The 26,122-nt window shown below is 31.1% G+C and overlaps 1 protein-coding gene and 1 long non-coding RNA gene across 4 annotated transcripts; one reads left to right on the forward strand and one right to left on the reverse strand.

Annotated features, from left to right (window-relative positions):
- The first annotated feature begins 81 nt into the window (after positions 1-81).
- Positions 82-15,830, forward strand: LOC131595201 (uncharacterized). 3 transcript variants are annotated; one of them, XR_009281776.1, is made up of 5 exons: positions 82-329; positions 9,586-9,666; positions 9,776-9,909; positions 14,598-14,696; positions 14,797-15,830. It is a non-coding gene; the product is annotated as an uncharacterized LOC131595201 (long non-coding RNA). The 3 variants fall into 3 exon arrangements; XR_009281775.1 differs by having other exon boundaries at positions 82-9,121; positions 14,598-15,830; XR_009281774.1 differs by having other exon boundaries at positions 14,598-15,830.
- Positions 15,831-17,355: 1,525 nt separating this feature from the next.
- LOC131599658 (small ribosomal subunit protein eS21y-like) lies at positions 17,356-18,991 on the reverse strand. Its single transcript, XM_058871943.1, has 4 exons — positions 18,928-18,991; positions 18,736-18,829; positions 18,495-18,627; positions 17,356-17,580 (listed from the first exon to the last, which is right to left on the reverse strand). Exons 2-4 carry the CDS (start codon positions 18,783-18,785, stop codon positions 17,518-17,520), a joined length of 246 nt encoding a protein of 81 aa, XP_058727926.1. The 5' UTR covers positions 18,786-18,829; positions 18,928-18,991; the 3' UTR covers positions 17,356-17,517.
- Positions 18,992-26,122: the final 7,131 nt, after the last annotated feature.

The raw sequence follows: 26,122 nt of genomic DNA on the forward strand, positions 1-26,122 counted from the left end.
TGCGAATTCGAATGGTAGATAAGAAAAGTGTGTTTTTCCCTTTTTGTGAGGAACCGAATTTTTCATGGCTCATGATTCTCTCTATTTCTTTTATTTATTTATGTACTTATATGTTTATTCATTTATTTCTTTATTGATCTCAAATTTGTTTATTATCTTGTGTCAAAGAAATATTTATAGGTCCAAAGTCCTACTTCAATTATGGAATTAAAATTGATCCGACAATGGAGGTTTTGATGTGCAACGATGGATTTGAATTTCTGTTGCGGTGGAAGAAGGATTGACCTATAAGGTTAACATTCAAACGCTCGAGTCAGTATGTAAACAAGGTGAGTGAATAAAATGTGAATTTAAAATTGCCACGTGAAATTGGCACATGTGTTTTTTATACAGTGGAACAGTTATAACAAGTCGTTATTCTCCTGGTGTGAGATGTGGGAAATTGTCGGATATATCCTACGTGTGGATCTCATATGTTCTTCCTCATGGTAACCCTCTTGCGCTGCGAATGCTTTGGGTGAATAGATGTTTTTTCTAAGTTGCAGTTGATGGCCCTTATGGCCAATCTAGAAGAGTTGCCCCTCAAGCCCTCGTATCTGCTTGACAGTGCGAGGGTTTGTCGTATTAGCCTCGTTCATGTTGGTTATACCTTGGTTTAAGTGGACTGTCGAGAGGTGACGTTATTGTTATCGGGGAATTCACGCCTTTAATGCCCCTCATGCCTCGGACGTCTTTTCGTAGGTTTCATCATAATGGTCTTTGGGAACTTAAACACTCAATTGACTTGTTGAGGTGATCTAGAGTGTTGATAGCGCTTGTTGCTTTTAGTAAGTTATCACACGATTTCTAAAGAGTCAGCATTTCATTTTTTGAGGCATTATTTTTGCTTCTTTGTTACTTTCATTTTCTGCAACGCTTTTTCCCTTCTATAATTGAAAAAAGTAGTGCCCTCAATGAGTCGGAAATCAAAAGAAGACATTTTTGTCTCCTGGGTTGACCATGTCTCTTCATCAATTGTTTCTATCTTTATTCAAGAGGATAGTCTAGACGGAGCCTTTTTAGACATAGGTCTATCTTTGGATTGGCGCGTATAGACCATTAATGAAGACAACGGGATATGTAGCAAGTATGGAAAATGTATCATTCATTTCTATAAATACACCCTCTCAATCTTGGGTTTCTGGTTTCACTTTAACAACTTTGAAATAGAAGTTTTGAATCACTTGATGGTTTCCCCCCACCCCGCAATTGCACCCTGCGAGCAAGATATATATTAAAGTTTTCTAGTACTCGTGCAAATGTCAAACGGGGTAACCTTTTTTGTCCCTTTTCTTCCACCTCTTCAAAGTACATTGTAGTTCTGCAGTCCATGTGCAGGGCTATGGCTTGATTAACCTGGTGTAGTTTGTTCGCGACTTTGAATCCTTTTTGAAGAGCCTAAAGAATTTCAAAAATTGATTCTTCTTGATTGTTCCTCTTTGTATATAGGTTCATGCAATGGTATGTACCGTAGGGACTAGCGTGAATGACATGTTTACCGACTTGTTTCCCAAGTACTGGAACAAATGTCATTTCCTGATGAGGAATGGGTTGTATGTCTACAAGGAAAACATTTTATCTCGGGATGAACTTTATCTGAAGAGACTGTTGGTTGCTTTTGTCAAAGAGTTGGATCATGTCAGGGGTGTCACCCCTCAGAACGAGGCTTCACGAAAATGTTTTAAACGACTTACTAAAACCTATTTGCAAATGGATGCCCGCACCAAGGAGGAAAGGAAAGTCATTTTTGTGAGTTTCAAATACATTTTGCCCCTTGCATTCAATACAACTATGCTTAATGCTCTTACGTTTGGTAATTACTATTTATAGATTCGGCGTCTACCTCGGAAGAAGATTGATCTTACTTGGCCAACCTAATTGGTGGGGCTCTCAAGGAAGAGCTATCAAATATGGTGTAATATACCCGAAGTACTTTTGTCGTTCTGGCCATTAGCAGCACCAGTCATTGGGATGCCTTTCTATATAAATAGTGACAAGTGAAGAGGTGGCATTTATGGGAAAGTATTTGTGGTCAATGCTTCAACAGGATATATACCTGTAAGAATTACATAAAACTTTTGTTTCTTTTACCAATGTAAGTGATGACTTATGTTCCCTCGATCACCCTGCCTCGTTAGTCAATCAGGTAACCTTTTTGGTGAGGGTGTATCAAGGAAGGATAAAGCTTTGGCCTCTATGCGGGCGACTGTATTTGCTACACACACGTCCCTTTCTGCAGTTCAAGGAGGCCTTGGAAGCCTGCATCTTGAGAATGCTTCCTTGGTTTTGAGTTTAAATTAGTCATTTGTTGCTAGTATCATGGTCGTTTATGAGTCCTTTGATAACACTCTTTAGTGTGTAGAGCATTTTCACTCTCTTCTAGGTATTTTCAGGGTACAATTACGGATGCACCAGATGCTCAAATAAGGAAAGATCGTCTTTTTTAGGGATTACTGACCTCTTTCTTCTTTTTTTTATGAAATATCATGCCCTATGAAGTGTGAGTGAAATGAAATATATGTTGTGTCATTGTTTTTACCTGTTTAAGGCATATATACTTTCTGAGTAAATTTCTCCAAATTTTGCATGAATTTAGGAGGTATTCCCCCAAAGTGGATAAGAATGGATACCCCTCCCCCTAGGTGAAACCTGGTTCGAGGTTGGCGTGTGGCCAACCCACCGCGGCTTCTGAGTGGCTAGCTACCAAAGGGAGGTAGACCGCTATTGTCGTTTTAGTGGTTTTTCTATTTTCATTGTGTGTGTGTGTGTGTATGTTTTACATTGTGGGGTTTTCATTGATATAGTTACATGTTCAGGTCGTTTGCAACAGCACCCTTGAGTCTTTGTGTTGAGGGTTTCAATCCATTCGATGGTACCCCAGACTCATCATTACCTTATATGAGTACAAAGAAAAGAAATATTTTCAGAATTTGCGATTTCTTCATTAATAATTGGGAGTTCACAATACACTTTAATAAAGAATTAGTTATACGAGAAATAACATTAAATATAAATTTGAAAACATAACCAAGTGAACAGACCATCGCTTGTTCTCCCTATTTCACATCTTATTAGGTTAGCCACTTTTTGGAGGTCAGATCTTTATATTCCTCAATTGGCCAGTTAGGGAGGCTATTTAATCTCCATGACATCAATATCCCCAGGTTATGCTAGAGCATTTGGTATATCATTTTTGCTCCTTATGGCCGATTCAGTGTGAAGGTTGGGAAATTTGAGTTTGAGATGGACCAGTGAGGCCATGGCATCAAGGGCATTTGCAAAGGTTTTGTCGAGTATGCAATTGTAGACACTCTTATAAGGGACTACAAGGGATTATGAGTTCACAAACCATATTCCTTTTGCTTCTTCTATATATATCATCAATTCGACAATACCCCCACATGCGGGTGGTCATGCCCGTCAATGCCTGTAAGTCTGACCTTTTGTATGGTCATAAACTTTATTTCTTGAGGCCAATCTTCTCAAACAACTCTGAATATATTATGTCGCATGATTTGACACTATCGATCAGGATCTGGGAGACATCGAAATTCCCGACCATAGCAGTTATGACTAGGAGGAAGATCTCGTTCGAGGTCCCCCCCCCCTCTCTATTTTTCTTACAATCCTGAAACCCGGGCATTGGCCTATATGGGGTCTGGGTTAATGTTCCATCTTACTTCTTATGGACAATCATCAATTCAATGATTTTCCACTTCATCATCCCTTTGGACAGGATGTTCACATGTAGTGTGCCTCTAGTAATAGAAGAAATGTGTTGGCACTTACCCTTGCTTACTCCTTTATCTTTGTAGTTGGTTCAGTCTTACCTGGTCAAGGTATCTACAGCTTTGGAGGAATACTTTCTCTTGGGCGATTCTTGTCTACCTCTTTTCGCCTTAGACATACTCAGATAAACGGTCCCTCTTTATCAAACCTTTACCTGTATCCTACAACTGTATAGAATCGCCGGTGTTGTGATTGTGGCCTTTGTGGAAATGATAGTATTTCGTTTTATCAATTCAGGATGACTCCCTGATGAGGAAGGGGTTTCTGACTCCGCCTTTCCAAAACTCCGTGTTGGCATACTCTTGGTAAATCATATCTCAAAAAGTGTTCAAAGAAGTGTACTTATCGTATCGACCAAGGGTTCCCCAGTTGGATTCATCCTTCTGTACATATGAGTCTTTCCCAAACAATCAGTTAGAGCCTATATTTGCTATGATTGGATTGTTGAACCAAGCATTAAATTTCTCCTCCAAGTTAATGAAGGGTTGTGCCATGCTCAGTATTTCTTTCACACTATGATCCTCCCCTACATTCTAACTTCTGCCTGAAGGAACTATCATGGAACGGGTTGTTCTCAAAATCCATCATTTGAGACCTTCTTCAGCTCCTTTTACTTCCATTACTACCTGAGTGAAACGGTCGATATATGACCGCGAGCTTTCTTTCTTCCCATATGTTATCCTTCTCAGGACAACTATTGTCATTGGTTATCTCTTTCGATTAGTGAAGTGTGTGATGAATCTCTCCAATACATCATTCTAAGACTCAATGCTTTCATCTGGAAAGGCTTTGAACCAGAGCCTGGTGAATCCTATTAGAGTGAGTGCAAATAGTTTTCACTTAGCTGCCTCATTGGTGTGGAAGTAGTTCAATATTCATCGATGAGTTATACATGCTTGTTGGGATCTCCCTTCCAGTTATATTCAGTCAATTTTGGAGGTTTATCCAATGATTTTGGTATTTGGTTATCCAAAATACGAGCGCATATGGGAGGCTTATGCGGGTTCCTTACCGAAGGCTTACCACTTGTTCCTCAATGAGAACAAAACTCCCCCGACGTCCTCCTGGAGTGTGAGGAGGAGTTTGTTTCCTCATGCTTCTATGGTAGTTTTGAGATCTCATAGCTATCTCTCGTTATAACATGGTCGGATCAGGGATGATTTTTTGGTTTCGCATGGAAATGGTTACATGGACCATGTTTCCCTTACGAGGGTTGTTATCCAAGCTTACTTCCAAACAAAATAGTCTTTCCTCTATACATATTGTTCAGCAAATCATTTGCATATTGTACTTTGAGGTTAGCCTGCAACAACTGGAAACTAGATAATGTGCAGGTCCTAAGGGTGGTGCTGGAACTAGAGGCCTAATCGAAGGCTGCCTTGTCAGAGCTTTGAATCTCCTATGATCATCCTCAGGGTAACCCCATTGTGTTGTGAGTGCTTTGGATGAATAGTTGCTTCATATGGGTTGTGGTCGATGGCCTTTCTGGTCGGCTCAGAACAAATATCATTAAATCGAACACCGTCATTCTGATTCAAATTTGATTTTTGAATAGTTGTTCCATTTTATTGGATGTTAGTTGTAATAATGATGTGATATTTCCTTTAAAAGTGAAATTTAAGTATAACACCATACAACAAGCTGTATAATTATGGTATCACTCGATCCATGTTTGAAGATGATACAAAGGATTCAATATTGATGAACAAATTGCAAGTGACCTTGATTTGTGTATCAAACATAAATAAGAATTATATTGAATTCAAGTACAAAACTTTCCATTATAGGACAAGAAATAGTTGATGATATAGTGAAATAGAGTTTAGATGTGGTAGAGTGTGTTTTCAATACGGCGGAGCAGGTGGATCTACAAAGTTATCACTTCAACACCCAAGTCAGTGCATAAATTAGAAGTAGTTTCAGTTTGAGAGTGAATAGAATACTTAGGTCTAACATGTGCACATATTTATATAGTTTTCAAAGTTAGAGTTGCTTCCACTTTGTTAGTCGCTTCACGGGATCACCGACTTATTAGATCGAACTGTAGGAAGTTAGAGAGAAGTTAAAATTATGTGTTCTGCTCTTGAGCGAGGTTGCACGTGTTCCTCGCACATTTCCTCGTGGTGCTTGTGATTGGGCCTTTATGTGTGGTTCTAGTGAGCGACCCAAAATAGTTTCCCTCAAACCCTTGTTTCTGCTTACATGTGTTGGACAAATGACTTCAAGCACGAGATGGGGTGAATTTAGGAACTCAAATTCGTGATTAGTTTAGAGTTTTTAGTACTTAAAAATCAAATTGTGTTAGTATTTTTTTAAGATCAGAATAAAAAGCATTGAAAAGTAAAAGTAGTAAAGTAAATAGCAGAAATTAAAAGATAATGGTTAGAGAGATAACACCTGCGAATTATCCAAGTTTGGACGAACGTTACTCCTGTCCCAATAGATCTTCTTGAGATTTCACTATAATATATAGTATTTAATGATTTTTTTACCATAAACCTTTTATACAAGCAAATCAGGAGATTTCACACTAGTTTATCCCAACCGAAAATGAGATTTTCCACTAGTCAAACTCACGAACCGAGTAGAGATTTTACACGATGATCTCAATAACCAAGCAAAACTTTTCGAGGCCGAGTTCAATAACCAAATAGATATTATCAAATAATTTATTTCAAGAACCAAACTCAATTCTTCAAGATTATTGCACTCTTGAAAATAAAAACAATGGAACGACATCAGTACACCTTTTTCCTCACAAGTAGTTTTTCACTCAGAAGGTAAATATGGTGAACATAAAATATTTAAAAAGAGGGAGAAGTGAGATACATTGAGAATAAATAGATAAATCATGAATTCTAGTGTGAAATAAAGTGACGAAGATCCTTATTTATATAGTAAAAAGTTTGGCTCAAAAATGAAACAATCCATGGGCCAATTAACTCACCTAATTGATTAGGTCATAAGTCTTATCAATTAGGTACTTAAAATATCAATGATTTGTGCCTAATATGGAAATTTTGAATAAAGAGTTTTTACCAATCATTGAGAAACTATCATAATCTAGTATTCAATTAAATATGCTTCATCTAATCGATTAGCCTTAGGATCTAATCAATTAGGTAGCTCAAAAAATCTTCTAAAAAGAGACTTCAAATTTTGTTTAGTATATACGTAAGTTTTATTAGTATCTTAGGAGTTACTCTCCTATGTTTACAAGACTCTGGTCACTCATACGAACACAACCATGCGAGCTTTCATAACTCCAAAGATTTCATGCTCTTCCTTTGCCAAATTTTCCAATATGATAAACACTCTACTGGAGCCTTGAATCTTATATTTGATGAGACTTGAGATATCTCCAAATTAGTCACCATCATCAAGTAGTTAGAAATATATCACCAATATTATCATGTAGCATTGTTGTCTTCAAAACATCATAATAGTTTCCAACATCAGGATCACCAACTTCATACATGCAAGCACATAAATCCATAGTCTCCCTTTTTTTATGATGACAACACATCTCTCGTGGAGGTGGTAAAATAAAAACGGGTAGTAACATTTGCAATAATTAAGCTCCCCCTCACATGAGTAGAGAGTATACTCTACTCCCCTTGAGAGTATACTTCTCTTTCTTTGGCATAATAAAAAATGAAGTAAACAATCAAAGCACATAGATCACATATTATAATTTTGAGATACATAGGCATGCTAGTAAATGCATGATTTGCTTCAAATTTATAGTTTAGTTCTAATGAAAAAAGAAACTTCCTTTAGGAATTGGTTTAGTAAAAATGTCTATAAGTTGATTAGATGAGGTCATAAAGTCAAGTATTCATTTCTGTTTTTCAACATGATCCATAATAAAGTGGCGTCTAACCTTAATGTATTTAGCCCGAGAGTGAAGTATCATTTTCTAGTGAAGTTTGTGGCGCTAGTGTTGTCGCATCTTATCGGGACAACTACAATATAAACACCATAATCGCTGACTCGTTGTTTCATCCAGATAATGTGAAGAAATAGCTACCCACGATAATGTATTCTGCCTCAATTGTGGACAGTGTGACACTTCCTTGTTCTTGTTATGCCATGATACAAACGTGTTTCCAAGTAAGTCATGTGTTTTCCTATCCAATCCGCACAAATTAAAATCAGAGTAGATGTACCCAACCAAGTCAAAATTCGGTCCATTGGGGTACCATAAACCCATTTATTGTGTGTCAATAAGATATCTCATTGTGAAAGACACATCGGGAACCAATCACTATATTAGCTAAAACTTTGATAACGAGTTTCCAAACTTTATTTCGTTCAAATAAATTTAATTATTCTTGCATGGCTAGCGACCAATGTTCATCAGTGATACCTTCGACAATTTTATTTGGCTTGACTTGTGAAACAAAAGCCATAAAGTCAAATACATTATTAAGGGATCATCGAGTAGTGATTCCCTTAGAGATGTCTCTGATGACATTTTGAATAAGATGGTCTTTTTCCGCCCTCCATTGTTTTGGAAGATCTTTATGATTCGAAGAAGTATCTATGTTTTGATGTTGAACAGGTTCTTCATATATGACTTGATTCTAATTTTTACCTTGTTCTGCTTCTTGATCGTGTTCTTCCAGATTTGTCATTTCCAAAATATCTTCACAATCAAATACTTCTACTTCTAATGATTTAAGGTTAGTTTCATCAAAACTAAAATGAATCGGATTTTTATATTCTTAGGGTTCTTCGTTAAGTACTCTAAAAGCTTTGCTTGAAGTGGAATATCCTATGAATATTCCTTCATCAGTTTTTGTGTCAAATTTTCTAAGGTTATCTTTCGTGTTAATAAGGATAAGCATTTGCATCCAAAGAAATATAGATGAGAGATATTCAGTTTTCTTCATTAATATAGTGTATATGGCTTCCGCTTTAGAATTGGTCTAATCAAGACGTGATTCATGACATAGCAAGCAGTGTTTACTGCATCAGCCCATAAATATTTAGAAAGATTTGTCTCAATTTTGTTGGGGAGTTCATGAAGTGGAAAAGGTATGTTGAATACTATTCTTGTTGCAAATTTTTTTGAATTCCTCATTTTGGAATTCTCCACTGTGGTCACTTCTAATGGATTCAATGCTTACTCCTTTTTCATTATGGAAAACCTTGGCTAATTTTCAAAAGGCACCAAACACGTCTCTTTTCTAAGATAAGAATAATGTCCAGGTGCAGTGAGAGTAGTCATCCAAATTACAAGGGAGTAGGCATTTCCATCGGTCATATGCTTTAAATAGCCGCTATTAAGGTACCATTTAGCATTCTAGACTGTAAAGAATTCCTGCAATAGAAAATCATGTCTTAATTTTAGGCACTCGTATCATCTGGGGTCATCTATTGTTAATTTCATAAATATTTTTGTCATTAGATTTTTTCTTAGAAACATTTGATGAGACAAATATATTTTTCGTTTGTCTCTCATAATATTTCTTATAAAAGTAAGAATGAGATGCCTTTCTTTGCTTCATTGACTTTTAATAATAAAACAAAATATGGCAATATGAGCTTCTTTATTATAGTAGTTGCATCTTAAGGTCTTGCAATGAGTGTTGGTCTTTGCACTACAAATGTTACTGAAGTTTTTACTATTATTGTTTGGTTCATAGTCAAAACCTGCTTTATTGTAAGAAGCGCTTTGGTTTCCTAACAAAATATTTTCATTTAGTGAACTTGACAAGTCTCTTTTAAAGATCACAAATTTTGTTTTTCAAGGTATCACGTTCATTGCACCTGACAGATTCATCTTCCTCGTTAAAAGTGGAAGAGTCTTGGACTGGACCATTTTGTCTCTTTGTAAGAATTTCCATTTTTTTCTCAAGGTTTTATTTTTAGATTCAATAACATAAATAGTATCCTTTCATATAGAGACAATGTGTTCCAATTTACTTGTTTCTTTTGTTAGCTTCTTACGAAGGCGAAAAAGATCATGATAAGAGAAATAAAAAGTTACCTCATCGTCTTGATGATTTTCCAAAATATATATGTTGGCTTCTTCTTCATCATATGACGATTCAAAATTGTTATCTCTCATGCAATGTAAGCCTTCTTGCCCTTTTTGAGGTTTATTATATTTCTTTGATTTTTGTTTGCCTTTTTCGCTATGGGACAGTTTGGCATGATGCGGTCTTTATTTCCACATAGGTAGCATGTCGAATTGAATGAATCTTTCTCCTCGTCTTTTTCTTGTTACTATTTTTGTTGTTTCTCATACCTTAGGAATATTTTGAATTTTTTTACTATAAGGGCCATATTATCATCAAAATCAGAATATTCAGCTTTGAGAGCTAGACTTTTGCTTTTCTTTTCTCCTTACTCATTTATGGAAAGCCTCTTGAATTTCATTTTTTGTTCCTAGAGTTTACCAAAAAGTGTGTGTGTGTGTGTGTGTGTGTGTGTGTGTGTGTGTGTCTGTGTGCACGCACGCGCGTGTGTGGTTGCTAAATCATTAGATTCATAAATTACAGTGACTTTAGGTTGCCAACTATGGTTTAGGCATATAATAATTTTTATAACCAATTCCTCATTTGAGAATGTTTTCCCCATAGTTCTCAAATGACTCAAGATATGGGTAAATCATGTTAGTATCTGTTTTATATTATCTTCAGGTTTCATTATGAAAAGTTCATATTTATGATTCAACGATCTGAACCTTACGTTATGTACCTCAGTAGTTCCTTCATAGTTAATTTGGAGGATAACCCGCATTTCTTCTGCAGTCTCACTGAGAGAAACTCGTAAAAATTCATTAAGACCGAGAGCGGTAGTGATGATAGTTTTTGCCTTTAAACTACATTACATGTTTGCTTTATCCTCTTTGGTCCAATCCTTTTTAGGTTTGTTCGCTTTAACACCATCGACATCATGTGTAGGAACAGATGGACCTTACTTCAGAGCGTTCCAAATATCGCGATCCAACCCTTCTATGAAAATTTTCATTTTTTTCTTTCCATAAACTATACCCTTATCCATTAAAGGATAGGGGGTTTGTTAAGTGAATAACTTGAATTCAATTTTCATCCTGGAATGATTTGTATTTAACATGATTTAGGTTATGATTCCACATGTTGTGCATGTGACTTCAAGTATAAGAGGGGGTGAATTGTGTTATTCAAAATTGGCTCTTAGTTTAGAGTTTTTGTTACTTAAGAAGCGAATCGTATTAGTATTTTTTAAGATCATAATGAAAAGCAGTGGAAAATAAAAGTAGTAAAGTAAATAGTGAAAATTAAAATATAAGGGTTAAAGAGATGGCACCATTGAATTATCCAAGTTTGACTGAACGGTGGCATACTCCGGTACCTAAGTGATCTTCTTGAGATTTGACTATACTATTAAGCTTTTACAGGTTTGCCCACGAACCTTTGATACAAGCCAATCAAGAGATTTTACACTATCTTATCCTCAGCCAAAAGTGAATTTTTCCATGGGTTGTACTCACGAAAACGAATAAATATATTACAGGTTGATCTCAATAACCAAACAAAATTTTTCCAGATAAGTTCCATAATCAGGCAAAGATTTTTCAATGGCTTATCTCAAGAACCAAACTTAATTCTTCAAGAGTATCACATTCTTGAAAATAACAACAATGGCATGACACTAGTACAACTCTTTCCTCACAAGCAGTTTTTCACTCACAAGTCACTAAGGTAAATTTTGTGAAAAGAAAATATTTAGAGAGAGAGGAGAGATAAATTAAGAAGAATTATAGAAATCATGAGTTCTTATGTGAAATGGAATGAGGAGGCACTTCATTTATATAGGAAAATATTTGGCTCAATAATAGCATGACATTAGTACAAGTCTTTCCTCACAAGCAGTTTTTTATTCACAAGTCACTAAGGTAAATTTTATGAAAAGAAAATATTTAGAGAGAGAGGAGAGATAAACTGAGAAGGAATAGAGAAATCATGAGTTCTTATGTGAAATGAAGTGAGGAGGCACTTCATTTATACAGGAAATTTTTTGGCTCAAACAGGAAATGATCCATGGGCCAATTAAATCACCTAATCGATTAGGTCCTAAGTTTAATTAATTAGGTACTTTAAATAATCGATTATTTGTGACAAAAATGGAAGGTTTGGATATAGAGTCATTACCAAATTGTTCCTACTTTGCCCATGATTTCAAACACGCCCTCGGCTGGTGGTTTGTCTACTATGGGTGCACCTGCTGGTACTCCGTCTAGACCGCTCATTGGGCAAATTACCTAGATACGATCTCCTGGTGTCAAGGATATGGCTCCAGCCTCCCTCGGTCGCGTCTTTTTGGAAGAAAATTATTCTTCTCTTGGTCATGATTGGAGGAGAGGTTGCCACATCCCTAAGTTAGAAGAAGTTCGTAAGAAGGGTCCTCCTCCCAAGCGCCTTTGACACTATAGATGTGTCGGTGGACTGTTCTCTGCAAAGATGCATGCTAATCGTGTAGTGTTGTCATGTCCAAGTCCTAGGACAAGTAGTGGATTTTGTTCTTTGATCTATGACAAAAATTATTCTTACTTCTCGGGACTTCTTGAAGAGACTCGTCGAGGTAAACTGGCCGAGTTAGCCTACCATGTTCGTCGGGGCATCCGTTGTTCTAGCTTTTGGTGTCGCTAGTTTAGAAGAAGTTTTATTGCATGATCATTTTTTTGGGAAGAGATAAAAGTTAAAGAACAAGGTTGGTGAACTTACCCTTGAGAGGGATAGATGTTTGGAAGAGGTTTTAGACTATTCTAACTTGTTCCTTGCTATAGAGATTTCCTTAGAACCCTTGGGGTATTTGGGCTCTTTGATTGAAAAAGTGAAGCAGTTTGTTTAGGTGGTAATCGATAAGGATGTGGCCTGAATGGGGCGAACCGTTCTTCAGAGATTGTTTGGAAGCAGAATGAGGAGTTAGAAAAGACTTTAAAGGAGTCTCAAGATATTCAACGGGAGTTTGGGGTCGGGCTTAATAACATGTGCGAGGAAAATCTTTCACTTTGTAAGGAGTTATCTAAATTTTTGCATGATGGTTTTTCTTTGCCTAGGGATGCTTTTGAGAATGCTCTTCAGAAAATGGAATACTTTTTATTCAATTCATCTTATCTCTTGGTCTCAAGTCCTCCTTAATCAACATATGATCCCTTCATTCAAAGTCTCACATTTCTTTATTTCATCTCTAAAAAGTAAAATATCATTCTTATGATTAACTCCATCAAAACTTTTCAACTTTTGTTGTCTTTTTCTTTAAACTTTGTAAACCTTCAAATTGATAAATAAGTGATTATTTTTAGTCGAAGTTACAATAATGATTAAAACTCAAACACAATGTGAAGTTTAAGATTCAAATTTAAATGATATTGTTTAATTTAATAATATCAATTTTTATTACTTGAATTATGATTTGCATATTGTTAATAAAAATATCTTTAGTAGATTTTTTCGACTTTTTGAAATGGCTTATAGAATTATAGATACAAATTAAAAATGTATTTTCAAAGTGCCACTTCAAAAAAAGAAATAGAGGAAATATAACTAAATTATATTGTTATAGACTATTGTAATATATCAATTCAAATATATGATCTTTTGACAAGTAGTAGTCGACATTAAGCATCACAAAAATCTCTTTCGTTGTTGTGTTTTTTCTTTGATAACGTCATGGAAAAGGATGTTTTTGATGCACTATTCTCTAACATGCTTAGAGGCTGCCTATGAATTAAATGAATGGCTCCATATTTTGGTTTTTTTTCAAAATTTGGGACTATATTTTGGTGTCCATTGATTTTCTGAAGAGTTAGGACAAAAAAGGGACCACTGAATTTCCTAATAGTTTTGGAGGATTTTGTTTTACCAATCATTTTTAGTGATATGATTTCTTTTTTAAATATGAATTTGTTGTGATGTGACTCTAAAAAGGCTTAACTATTACATTGACATGTGAATTAATTTCACAATTAACACTGGTAAATAATGGAAAAGAGTGAAAGAGAATTCATTATTATTTTAAATATCATATTGTTACAAGTCACTCATATTTATACAAATATTTATACAAGGTGTTTACTAGGATTATTTTAGTATATGAAAGTGAAATACACATGATATAGAATCTGAGTGCGTGTGTGGTTTAGCGGTGAAACGTTTGGGTCTTGAGAGTCTGCTCCTCTCAAGGTTTCATGAATGAATGATCGCATTTTGAGTGACAGAACCTAAATTGAGGTAAGACTTGATTCAACTTTTTATACCATGCATTTGGGGCTTGCTTGAGATCATAGAAAGCTTTATTTATGAAAGTTTTTCATTTCGGAATTTAGTGTAACTTGAGTCATAGATAGGCTTGACTCGAATCAAACAAGAAAAATTTTGATTTTCTCATCTTATTTCAAATCATTCTCTCAATTGATTCGAATCTTCATTTTTGCATTTAACTTGAATCAAAGTGTTTTTCATTTATTTTGTGTCTGATCTCTAGCTCATATAAAAACCAATTTATTTCTTGCTCAAAAAAATATAACTTCGTAATCTTTGAAAAACCGTCAATCACACAAACTTTTTGTCACAACTTAACCTTGAAGAAACCTTTTTTTAGTTTTGATTTCTTGAGTGTGAACGAGTACTATGTGTGATTTTTCTGAACACCTTCATCTTCAACCTCTAACCAAACGTCGTTATAGTTATGATGTGCTATTAGGTGTTATAATATTCTTGTGAAAATTTTTGTTTTCAAATTGAAGAATCAGATTCTGATTGTGATTTCTACAGATTGACATCCAGTAAAGAAAAAGAAAAGTTTCTTCTACAACAGGTCTTGGAGTTTATAACTCCTTCAACAAGTTTAAAGACTCAGACAAGGAAATTTTGGTAAGGTCGTATGAAGATTGATGCAAACAAAATATTAGAGTGCTTTGATTATGAAAAAAAGTGGTTCAATTCAAGATTGAAAATCCTGAAGGATTTGCAGACTATTGATTTGTGTACAGTGTGAAATCAAGATTCTCAATGGAAGATCTTTTGTTTTGATGAAGACAAATCATACATGACAAGAAGGAAAAGATGATATTCAAGATAAAGCATCATGTGTAAAGACTTTGATTCAAGCTATGGATTCTTTGGAATAGGTATAACAATAATTACCAATTACTTAAAGTTTTAGATGCTCAAAAAATCAAACCACAAAATTGCATAGCATACTCTTTCTTAAATCTCAAGTTTCCTAAACAAAAAATGCATTTTCACTAAGTGTAAATCGATTTACACTTACTGTAAATCGATTGCTTGCTGAAGGTTTTTACATGCGCTTCTGTTTTTGCTTGTGTAAATCGATTTGCACAATATAGCAATCGATTTGCACTGAAGGTTTTTTGAATTTTTTTGACTGTTAGAAGATGTGCAATCGATTTGCACAAAGGTGCAATCGATTGCTTGCTGAACGTTTTTGAAAAACAGCATCTTTTCATTACACCTTCTCAAACACCTTTTCATTAAAACCTTTCCTTTAATCTTGGCAATGGTTCATGATTAAAATACAGAAACTTGTGATATTTCAAGAGGTGTTATGAACATCTATATATACTCAAAATTTCAAATTCATTCTTCACCTCTTCCAATCAAAAACTCTTAGAAATTTTCAGAAATTCACATTGTTATTCTTCAATCTTTTTCAAGATATTTTCTACACACTTTCATATCATCCAAATCAGAAAATATTTTGAGCAATCTATTACTTTAAAGAATTGTGAATTATTAACATTGGAAGGGAAGATCAATCAAGAGATTGATACATTGTTCTACTATTCAAACTCTTATACAAAATCAAATACTTGTTGTATTCTTGTTATCCAGGATTGTTGGAAACAAGTTAGACACTTTGAGAGGATTGTTCTCATAAGTGGTCTTAGTGAAAAATCCAAGAGGATTGTTCTTGGTGTTTGGTTAGGCTTGTACAAGATACCATCTATATTAAAATCTCTTACTGCGTAAGGGGACTGGAGTACTCTCGGTTTGTGAGGGGAACCAGGATATATCCTTGTGTCATTTATTTTTCTGCACTTTACATCCTTTGATAACATTACCATAAACCAGAAAAATAATCACTTTATACCATAAAACCGAAAAAGTTATAAAGTACCTAATTCACCCCCCCCCCCCCCCCCCCCCCCCCCCCCCCCCCCCCCCCCCCCCCCCCCCCTCTTAGGCATATCTGATACTTACATACAGTAGAAGAAGAATCAAGATTCAAATATATGTTGTTTAGCACAATTGTCTTTAAGTTTTAAGTTTGTTTGTTGGTTATCTATTGTATCAAAAGACACTTGCAAATTTTCTAATATGCATCAGAGACTGAACTAGGTAGAAGGGAAGATGATGTATTAGACCAATATAAATTTTGGTATATATTTTCTATATCTCTTATTTATTAATTTTTTTTATAGAATTTTTATATTTTTAAGTCTTATTTTCTTCCTAATTTGCATGTGATTGAGTTTGTTACATTTAACGTTTTAATGTTTAAGTTTGTGTTAGAGTCCTGTTAACATTTTCTCTGGTGAGTATTCTAGAAAAATATAATTCTATATTGTTGTATCAATTTATAATATTTTATTCAAACATTTTTGTTTGAATCTAATTAGATCTTATGATTATTCTAGAAAATTATAATTATATATTGAATCTAATTAGATCTTGTGATTATTCTAGAAAATTATAATTATATATTGTCGTATCAATGTACAAAATTCTATTCAAACATTTTTGTTTGAATCTAATTAGATAAATTATTATATTGCTGATTAGCTGATTCATCATAATTTTGTTATCATTGCATTCGTCTGTACATCAATTCAATTCAATTGCGTAATTATCTTTAAAAACTTTTTAAATTTCATTTTAAAAAGAAACTTCCATTTATGTGCATTTTAAACTTTAATTTTAGAAAATATTTTAAAAACAATTCTTGTTAAAAAAAGTTGATAAGATCTATACCCTTCTTCTAAATTTATCTACGTTCATATTCAACCCAACAAAGTCAAATAAAGCAACTCCTGAATTATTTATGCATATAAGTGACTTGCTTTTTGGTTTACATATTTTGATTTACAGATTTTATCAGAAGTATTTTCTTTTTAAGAAACAACAATAAGATTACAGGGAGTATGCGTTACTTTTAAGTTAGGAGGCATTTAGCATTTTATTTTCAAAAGGGAAGATTTTGAAAGTAGTATAGTACATGAATGAAAATAGAAAATTGTTGGAGTTTAGAATAATTAATCATAACAAGAAAAGTTAAACAATTTAGTTCAAGCAATTAAAAATATTTTATTTCCATTCAGTCGATATAACCCATAGGTAGAGCATAGCAAATGTATATTTGATGTAGTTCATTTGATTTTAAAAAACGTTAGCTGAGATAATAATTGATTGTTTAGATCTGAATGTGTTTAAAGTTAAACTTTCAAAGGGTGACAGTAGATAAATCAACCTTAAACATCACAGAAAAACCAAATATATTTGAAGAAATAAGTTATAAAGCAATTTAGACAAATGCATTGAAGGTACCAAAAGTAAATTCAAAATAAGTATTGCAATACATAGATCAAAATAATTCAATATCTCTAAGGAAAAGGTGGGAACTCAACCCATAAATCTGTCAAAAAGAAACACAACAAAGAGGTAATCACACCATCTATTGCTTAAGTTCGGTTTTCTTTTTCTGCCACAGACGGTCAATTCCACTGTCAGCATCTCCCTGAAATTAAAGGGTATTAATAAAACATCAAAGCATGTTAAGGCCAGAGAGAAATCAGAACACATACACTGATTATACAGAAAGTACGTAAAGATCAAGCAAGAGCAGAACACATACACTGATTATACAGAAAGTATGTCAAGTTTAAGCAAGAGCAGGAATCTAAAAGGCAACATTTGACTATACTTTTTATGAAACAACAATGCTATAATTTGATTATGTTTCAGAAGATAGTGTTATCTTTCACAAAGTTTGGTGGTAAAACACTCGGCATTACAAAAAAAAAATTACTCAAATTCCTATAAAATATCTGCCATTCTATATTACAGCTGACAAACTTGCAATATATGTAAAGAAACCAAACTCATTATTTGAATATTTTAGCAAGGAAACAGCTATATCTTAAAATATATTTAAAAAAAAGTTAAGCTTCTGAAAAAAAATCAAATTGAAGCACTAAAAGACCCTGAAAGTAATAGTTTGTGCAATTAAAACCACATGACATATAAAACAAATGAAAGGAATTTAGGCCAAAAAAAATCAACAAACAAATAAATTTTAATCAAAATCAGGTTATATATGAATAGCATAAACAGAATCAACCATTTAAACTAAACATTATTCAAATTCTATTCAGACATAACACAATGACAATAAAAAAGTCGACATACAAAACTTAAGGTTAACCCAAAAGCAATTCAACTTCATAACAAAACTACTGCAAAATTCAATTAGACCACTCAAACTTTATTGTATTAAAAAAATACACAGAAAATTAACAATTAATCTACATACAAAACCCTAATTAATCATATTAGGGAGTAACATGCAAAACCCTAATTAATTATCTCCCCTAAATCAATATAACTAAAGAAATAACAACAAAAGTGCAAAATATAGGAGAAATTTTTTACCTGAGCGCGAGTGAAGCCACATAGAGCAAAGGTAGAGAAGTGACCATTGTAGACACCGCTCTCATCCAAATGACCGACGTTAATCTGAACGGAAGCATGATCCTTAGCAGTAATCAATCTGTTTGTAGCAGAACTGAAACAAAAATCAACAAACACAGTTCAAAATCAATAACCCTAACAAAAAAACGAACCTAACCCTAAAATTTCAAAACTAAATTAAAAATGATCAAAGTATATATACCACTTCCTAGGAATGTAGAGCTCGGTGATTTGTCCTTCATCGTTCTGCATCTTGAGGTTTGTTGTGAAATAGCCTTGAAAAAAACGAGACAAACCTGAATCAAAATATAACGAAGGAGATATTAGAAACGTATTTCGAGTTTGAAAGAGAATGAAGACCACAAATATCGATTGCGAGGAAGAAGAGACGGACCAGAAGAGAATCGGCGATGAAGGATTGAAGACGGAGGCAGTGACAGGAAGGGGATACAAAGCTATTATAAATCCCAAACCCTAAAAACTCTTTTTTGTTTTAATGGGCCGGGTTTTGGAACATAAGCCCAATCAGTTTCACAAAATGTACTAGCAAAAATTGGGTATAGAAGAAAAGAGACTTTAACTTACTCAAAGTTTCTATCATTTTCAAAATTGCAAATTTTAAATCTCTCAAACCGATATCAAAAATTCTTTAGAAAAAATAAGTAACATATTGGAAAAATGAGAGTGGTCGGAAAATTTTCCCATAAATTTTACAATTTCTGAGAGAATTTACTGAAAATTATAAAAATAGAATATTTACTGGAAATTTTGCACATTTTAAAATTGCCATACAAAATTATAATTTATCAAAAATTTCGTTCGACCATTTTATTTTCTTTTTATCAAGGCATTTTTGGTATTATGAAAAAATTGGGATACCAAGTTTTAATTTTAGATCACAGGTTAAATTCGTCCAAGAAAATATATGTGACTTAGTGAAACTTTTTTTTTAAAATGTGATGTATTTTAAAAATGTAATTAGTTGTAAAATAAAGTTTTCTATATTTAAATTTTAAATTTATCATTTTATATCATAAAATCAATAAATATTGTAAAATATTCATACAAAAATATACGTACATATAAAAATGTATTCATACAATAATACAATCATTAAATAATAAAATTGACGAAATAACAAATGTATGCAAATATATATGTATGTGCAAATATTTTATAATAGGAACACAACTTCCATGGCATTCATCAATGTAAATAAAGGGGGGGAAATTAGGAAACCATGACTTTTTGTTTTGTATGTATAACTAGTAAAGGACCCGTGCGCCCGCACGGGTCACGTAAAGTCGGTATAAATATTAAATAAATATAATATGGTTATGGTTAAAGTATTATATTAAAATATATATTAATTAAGCAAAATAATTTCTTCAATGATGATTATCATATCAATATTAATTTAATTTATCAATTTGTAGTTGTTTTAATTTATGTTGGATAAAAATTAAAATAATATTAGAGATAATTAATTATTATTGTTGATTACAATTTTAACTCTGAAAAAATATAGGTCTTGATAAAAAGTAAAAAAAATGTCTACCCGCCTTTTTTTTCCGCAGACGCACATTATCAACAATTTTTATGGCCTCCCACCCCTAGTATGTCTACCCGCCTTTTTATGAGCATGATTCAAATTGCAAATTTAAATTATCAAAATAAAAAATTGCAAAAAAAATTATAACATCTATATAAGTCAAGAAACAAAAAATAATGAAATGAGATATTATAATTCAATGCAACACATTTAAATCTCATTATTTAACTTTAAATATATATTTAATTTGATTTACCAAAGAAAAATTTGTACAAAAGATGTATATTATTAATATTAATGTTACTTATCACATATATATGTCGTTAATTTCTCATATTTGTGTTAGCTACTCATACCGAATCAAAAATACTAATGTAATGGAATAAAAACAGCAAAAATATTTAATTTAAATTGCATATCCAATAACAAAAAATAGAACATTTATTAAATAAAAAATAACTTATAATTTTATTTATAATCTTGACAGAAAAAGATTTATATACCAACTCTTTCTTTATATTTGATATATTTAATGAAATGAATATAAATTAGAATTAATGTCAAATATTATTTTTATAGATATTAAAGAAATGAATATAAATTAGAATTAATGTCAACTATTTTCAATGGGAAAGATACAATAATGCGTATTGAAAGGTGTTATATGCATTTAATTTTTAATTTTTAATTCTATACAAAAAAATTTGTATGTTTAATTATTTACAATTATTTTATACTGATTCCTCTATTTGAATTTGAATTATGTCAAGGTACTATATATTTGTTGATATTGTATGGAAGGTAGAGAGTTATATGAATTTCATTTTGTTATGATTAATTAACCGTAATGATTACTTTTAGATATTGGAATTGATTGGAAAACTTGTAGCATGCAAAAGAAATAATGATTGTTTTTAGATATTGTCAAATATTAAAGACATAAGGCATGCTAATATGGGTTGATGATGAAAAAATACAATTGAAGGAATAAAATGAAATAAAATGAAATAATGATTTTATAATTATTTGTGTGTAGTTAATTTTTAATTTAGATTGAAATAAATAAATTGAAAAATCATATTTAATTTATGAATTAAATCAAATCCTAATTCTTTTTTAACTCTCCATTGAACTTCAGTGAATCATATATTTAATTTATTGGAATTTAAGATGGTCTTCTGAACCATGAAGACACTTTATTTTTGGTGAAATTTTTATATGAGAGAATCGTAGTTAAACTCTCCCGTGAAATCTTATCCTTCCTTTTGAAATTTTACGTGAGAAAATTGCAATCCCAATTTTAAACTCTCCCGTGAAATTCATGTACCCATTTTTTTTCAATTAAATATATTAAAAGTTTTTTTAAAAAAATTAAATATGAGGATGTACACTACTTATATATAATATTTTTATAAATAGTAAATAAATATATAATAGTTGATATCTTGGCCTTTTGTTTTAAATATAAAAAAGAAATAAATTTGTGTCTTTCATAAAAAAATTTGTTTATTCATCAATCATAATTTTCTTTTCTCATGTTTTTTAATAAAAACAAATATATGTATCAACTTTTAGAATAAATGTTAACATCTTATCATAAATAAATGCTAACATTTTTTCATGTCAATTTTATTTTTATTTGTATCATGTAATAATAATATATATCATTTTTTTATCAGGTATATGATATTTTTGTTTAAAAAATTTATAAAAGAAATCATATTTTATTAGTTTGTTACAACAAATTAGACCAAAATACAACACAACACTTATCAATGTATGAGAAAATACAACTTTTCTACACTAAAAAATATGTATGATGACTGATGCAGATTGTCTTGAAGTAAATATCTTTTCACTTTTCTAAAATAATTATTTTGTATTTAGCTTTTTAATTTAACTTTCCCTTAAAAAAATCTAATATTCACGTTCTCAATTAACCCACTTTTAAATTAAATCTCATTATCATAAAAATGATTTAACCTAAAATCATGTTTCCAAAAACTTATTTTTAATTGATTTAAAATAAATAATAAAAATTAAATTTTTAATATTTTTTATTACAAAAAATCTAATAAGCTAACTGATTTGATTTGCTGTTGAAAAAGAATATTTTATCTATAATTGACTTTAATATAATTCACTTATCTCTACTATTTTAGTATAATTTGATTTAAAAATTAAATTAATTTTTTTTATTTGTTAATAGAAAGAATAAAACATTTGGAGTTTCTAACTTTAGATAAATCAATCTCGATTTTGTGTGAAATAGAAGTGATTCATAGAATTGAAATATATAAACTCTCCATTCATTTATGAATTTTGTGTGAGAATCTTTAATATATTAAAACCCAATACTTAGCACCTCTATTAACGCCTAATTTTTTTCACACCCCCCTAAGAAGAGATATTCTTACATTTTCCTTATATATCTCAATCACTTATTTGAATTTATTTATACTATTAATTAGTCTGTCATTAATAATAATTATAATAGAATTAATTTTTAATTAATAAATTTTTAACGCAAAATGACATTTAGGTACTAAAAAAGATTATTAAATTATTTTAATTATGATAATTAAGTAAAATTGATAGTATACTTACTTCATTGTATTAAAAGTAGATTACATTAAATATGTTAATTTAAAAAATGGTTAATATATTTAATAGATTTATTTTATTAATTAATCTTTAAATAGTATCATATTATCATTTTGATTAATCTTTTTCACAATAACACTTGTGAAAATAAGAAAAAAATGAAATCTGTTAATAATATTTTCAAAACTGTAATAATAATTATATTCGATTAGAAACTTTAATGATTAAAATTATTATTTGAAAAATTATTCATATTGTTTAATTCTATTCCTCTATTTTCTATGATTGCTATAAGAAATAATTTCATAATTATTATTAGATATCTCATACATTTCTTTATGGTGTGTGTATCTTTAGTAGAATTCATATAAAAGAAGATTAATAATGTAGACAAATAAGTGATCAAATATATTTATTGGTTAGAAATCAAATGGTTATATTAATTGGTATTCAATACCATTCATGTGAAATAAATTTTAAAATGAAATATGTTTTACATTTTATTCCTATACATTTAAATTTATTTTATTTTATTTACAAATTAATTAAACCTATCATATTGATTAAATTTGATTTCAATCAATTTTATTGATTTTATATAACATATTTAACAACATGTAATTAAATAAAAATGAATAACAAACTCTTTAATAACAATAACATCTTCATATGTATCCAGCTCTTCACAAAGTCACATGAGGATAATTACTATTCACTCCATAGTTGGGATAGAGAATAGTGCTCAACTATCTGACCTATGACTTTAAAATTTAAAGTGTTGTTCAAAATCATTTACTTTTCCATAGGCCTTCTAACTTTTATTATGATTTTTCTGTTCATGTATACATTGAGCAGTGTATTTTGAACTTGATTTGAAAAATATTAAGTCACTTTTAAAATCTGCATTGTACCGTGTTAAGGAACAATTAGTAATAATGATGGTTAAAAAAACTATTAAGTATTTGTATTTAATAAAAAATTAATTACCTTGTAAAAGAATGAGAAAGGGTAGAATGTTTCCAATGCAAATTTGAGTCTTTTGAAATTCTACACGTTAAAACATTGTAAAATTAAGTGTAATAATTAATTAAGTTAAGCAATTAATGTAAGCCATGGTTATAAATTTAGTGGTATTCAATTTTATTATATTAAATATTTATTGAATTTTGACTTTTATTTTATTTATTTATAAAATAATATTTGTAAATGGTTGTGATTTACACTGACCGTGCATATCAATTAAACACAAAATAAAATATTTTATTTTGATTTCAATATTTAACCGTATATGAAGATTTCAATCATAAATTCAAAAATAAATTTTTCAAAATAATTGCATATAATTTTTAAGAGACCAATGAAATGTTAAAAATAAAATTACGCTATATATACAATTAAAATATCAATCAATTTAATTTTTTTTCATGATTACAATATTAAAAAGTAATTTAACCAAAATAACTTTGATTATTAAAACATGACAACCATGGTAAATGTTTTGTTACACCATTAAAAAATAATTTAATCAAAATAACTTTGATTATTAAAACATGACAACAATGATATATTTTGTTACACAGTCAATTTTATTTTTACAAATCAATGATTATCTAAAATGATATTATCATATATCTTAGTGAATGGAATAGAGATTGCATCACATCCCTGAAAAGGGAAATAGTAATAGATTGTGGTATATATTAGGTAAGACATTTATAAGCAAATATATTGAGTTAAAAACTTGCAAAATAGTGTAAAATCTTAGGAATCTAAAAAGCAGGTCAATATATTGGCATGGGTAAGTTTCACACTTTTGAAAAGTTAATTGGAATAAGCAAGTTTGACAGTTTTGAAGTTAAAAAGACAGCATGCGTGCAAAGTAAATCTCAATCTCAATCATGATACAAAGCATATTACTGTTTAAACAAAGCATATTACTGTTTAAGTCATTTGTTAGTTGAAAAAATGTTTACAGTCATTTGTTAGCGGAATAAGAATCATTTATAAACTAAAATACATAAAACCAAATCAATGAATAATATAATATATGGATACTACTTTATTATAAATAATAAATTATAATTCATATTATGTAACATCAAATTTTTTCTTAATTGTAATTATTAAAAATGGAATAAAGGAAAATGTCTTCATTACATTGGCATCAATCACGTGAAAAATATAACACAATAATAAAATGCATATAGTTTTACAAAAAGTTCACATTAAATTAAAATAATAACAATTAACAAACCAATTAAAAAGCATAATTTGAAAAAAAGCAATCAGCAATATCACATTCTCTCAACTTAAATTTTTCATCGATTAACTTTAATTTCTCATCGATTCTCACTTTCTCCACTGGGTTGCGCTAACTTCCTCCCTCTTCCAACTCTGCTTCTATCCTCATGTAAAAACAATCCCCTCATCTCTCAATCTAAGCATAACAACAAACAACAACAATTTATGGTTAGCAAAAATTTGAATCTTGTTTTTTTCCATCTTCTAAGCGATAACAACAACGAAACAAATAATCAGCGAAAAAATTCAGCCCATTATGTGTTTAACAGAAACACCGAAATGAATAAATGAAAGCATCGCATTAGGAAAAATTATATAAAAGATGAAACATAAACATGATGACAGCAGAAGAAAGAAGAAAAATTCTGGCCAAAAGGGTGTAGACGAAAAAAGGATGGAAGAAAGATTTAAAGAAAACTTCTCCTTGCTATAATGGAGAAAGAAGAAGAATATGTAGAACTTAGGTGTAAACCAAAGACAAAAGAAAGATTGAAAGGATCTGAAAAGATGTATAGGAAGGTGAAAAACAACTTTACTTTATAATTGGTGGGAAGGAATTGGAATGGACTGTTGTGTATAGAATAAAGCAAATGGGTTTAGGGTTGAAGGAGAGATTGAACTTGTGGATGAGAGATGCATTATGTAGTTATTATAGGATTCAAGAGGCAAACAAAATTGAATGAGAGGAATGGAAAAGGGTATGCAAATTTGAAATTATGCAGACTTCACTTGGCTCTATGTCTGCATGACCCAATGAAAATGCACCGATGCAATAAAAAAAGCGTGTTCCAATAAAGAAGTTTTGCATTAAATTGGATGTTGGAATGTAATCATGATTAGATGTAAAATGACGCTCAAGGGTATGTAAAACCATGTTTAATTGATTGTGATTAGGGTAATTAAGGGAATTTGGTAGTAATTGATTTTTATATATTAATATAGATAAAAAATCAGCGTTAATTGAAACATGTTCAACAACTTCACTTAAACGTGATGTGTCCAAAAGATATATCAATAACATTTGATTTGTCAGTGTTTTTGGTCTAATACATATATCTCTCATCATGAATTAGACTCAACAAATGTTGCATTTCAGTCAATGGACCTCTCTTGCTCGTTTTGTATGTAGATC

Source organism: Vicia villosa, linkage group LG4 (genome assembly GCF_029867415.1).
Source record: "Vicia villosa cultivar HV-30 ecotype Madison, WI linkage group LG4, Vvil1.0, whole genome shotgun sequence".
NCBI lineage: Eukaryota > Viridiplantae > Streptophyta > Magnoliopsida > Fabales > Fabaceae > Vicia > Vicia villosa.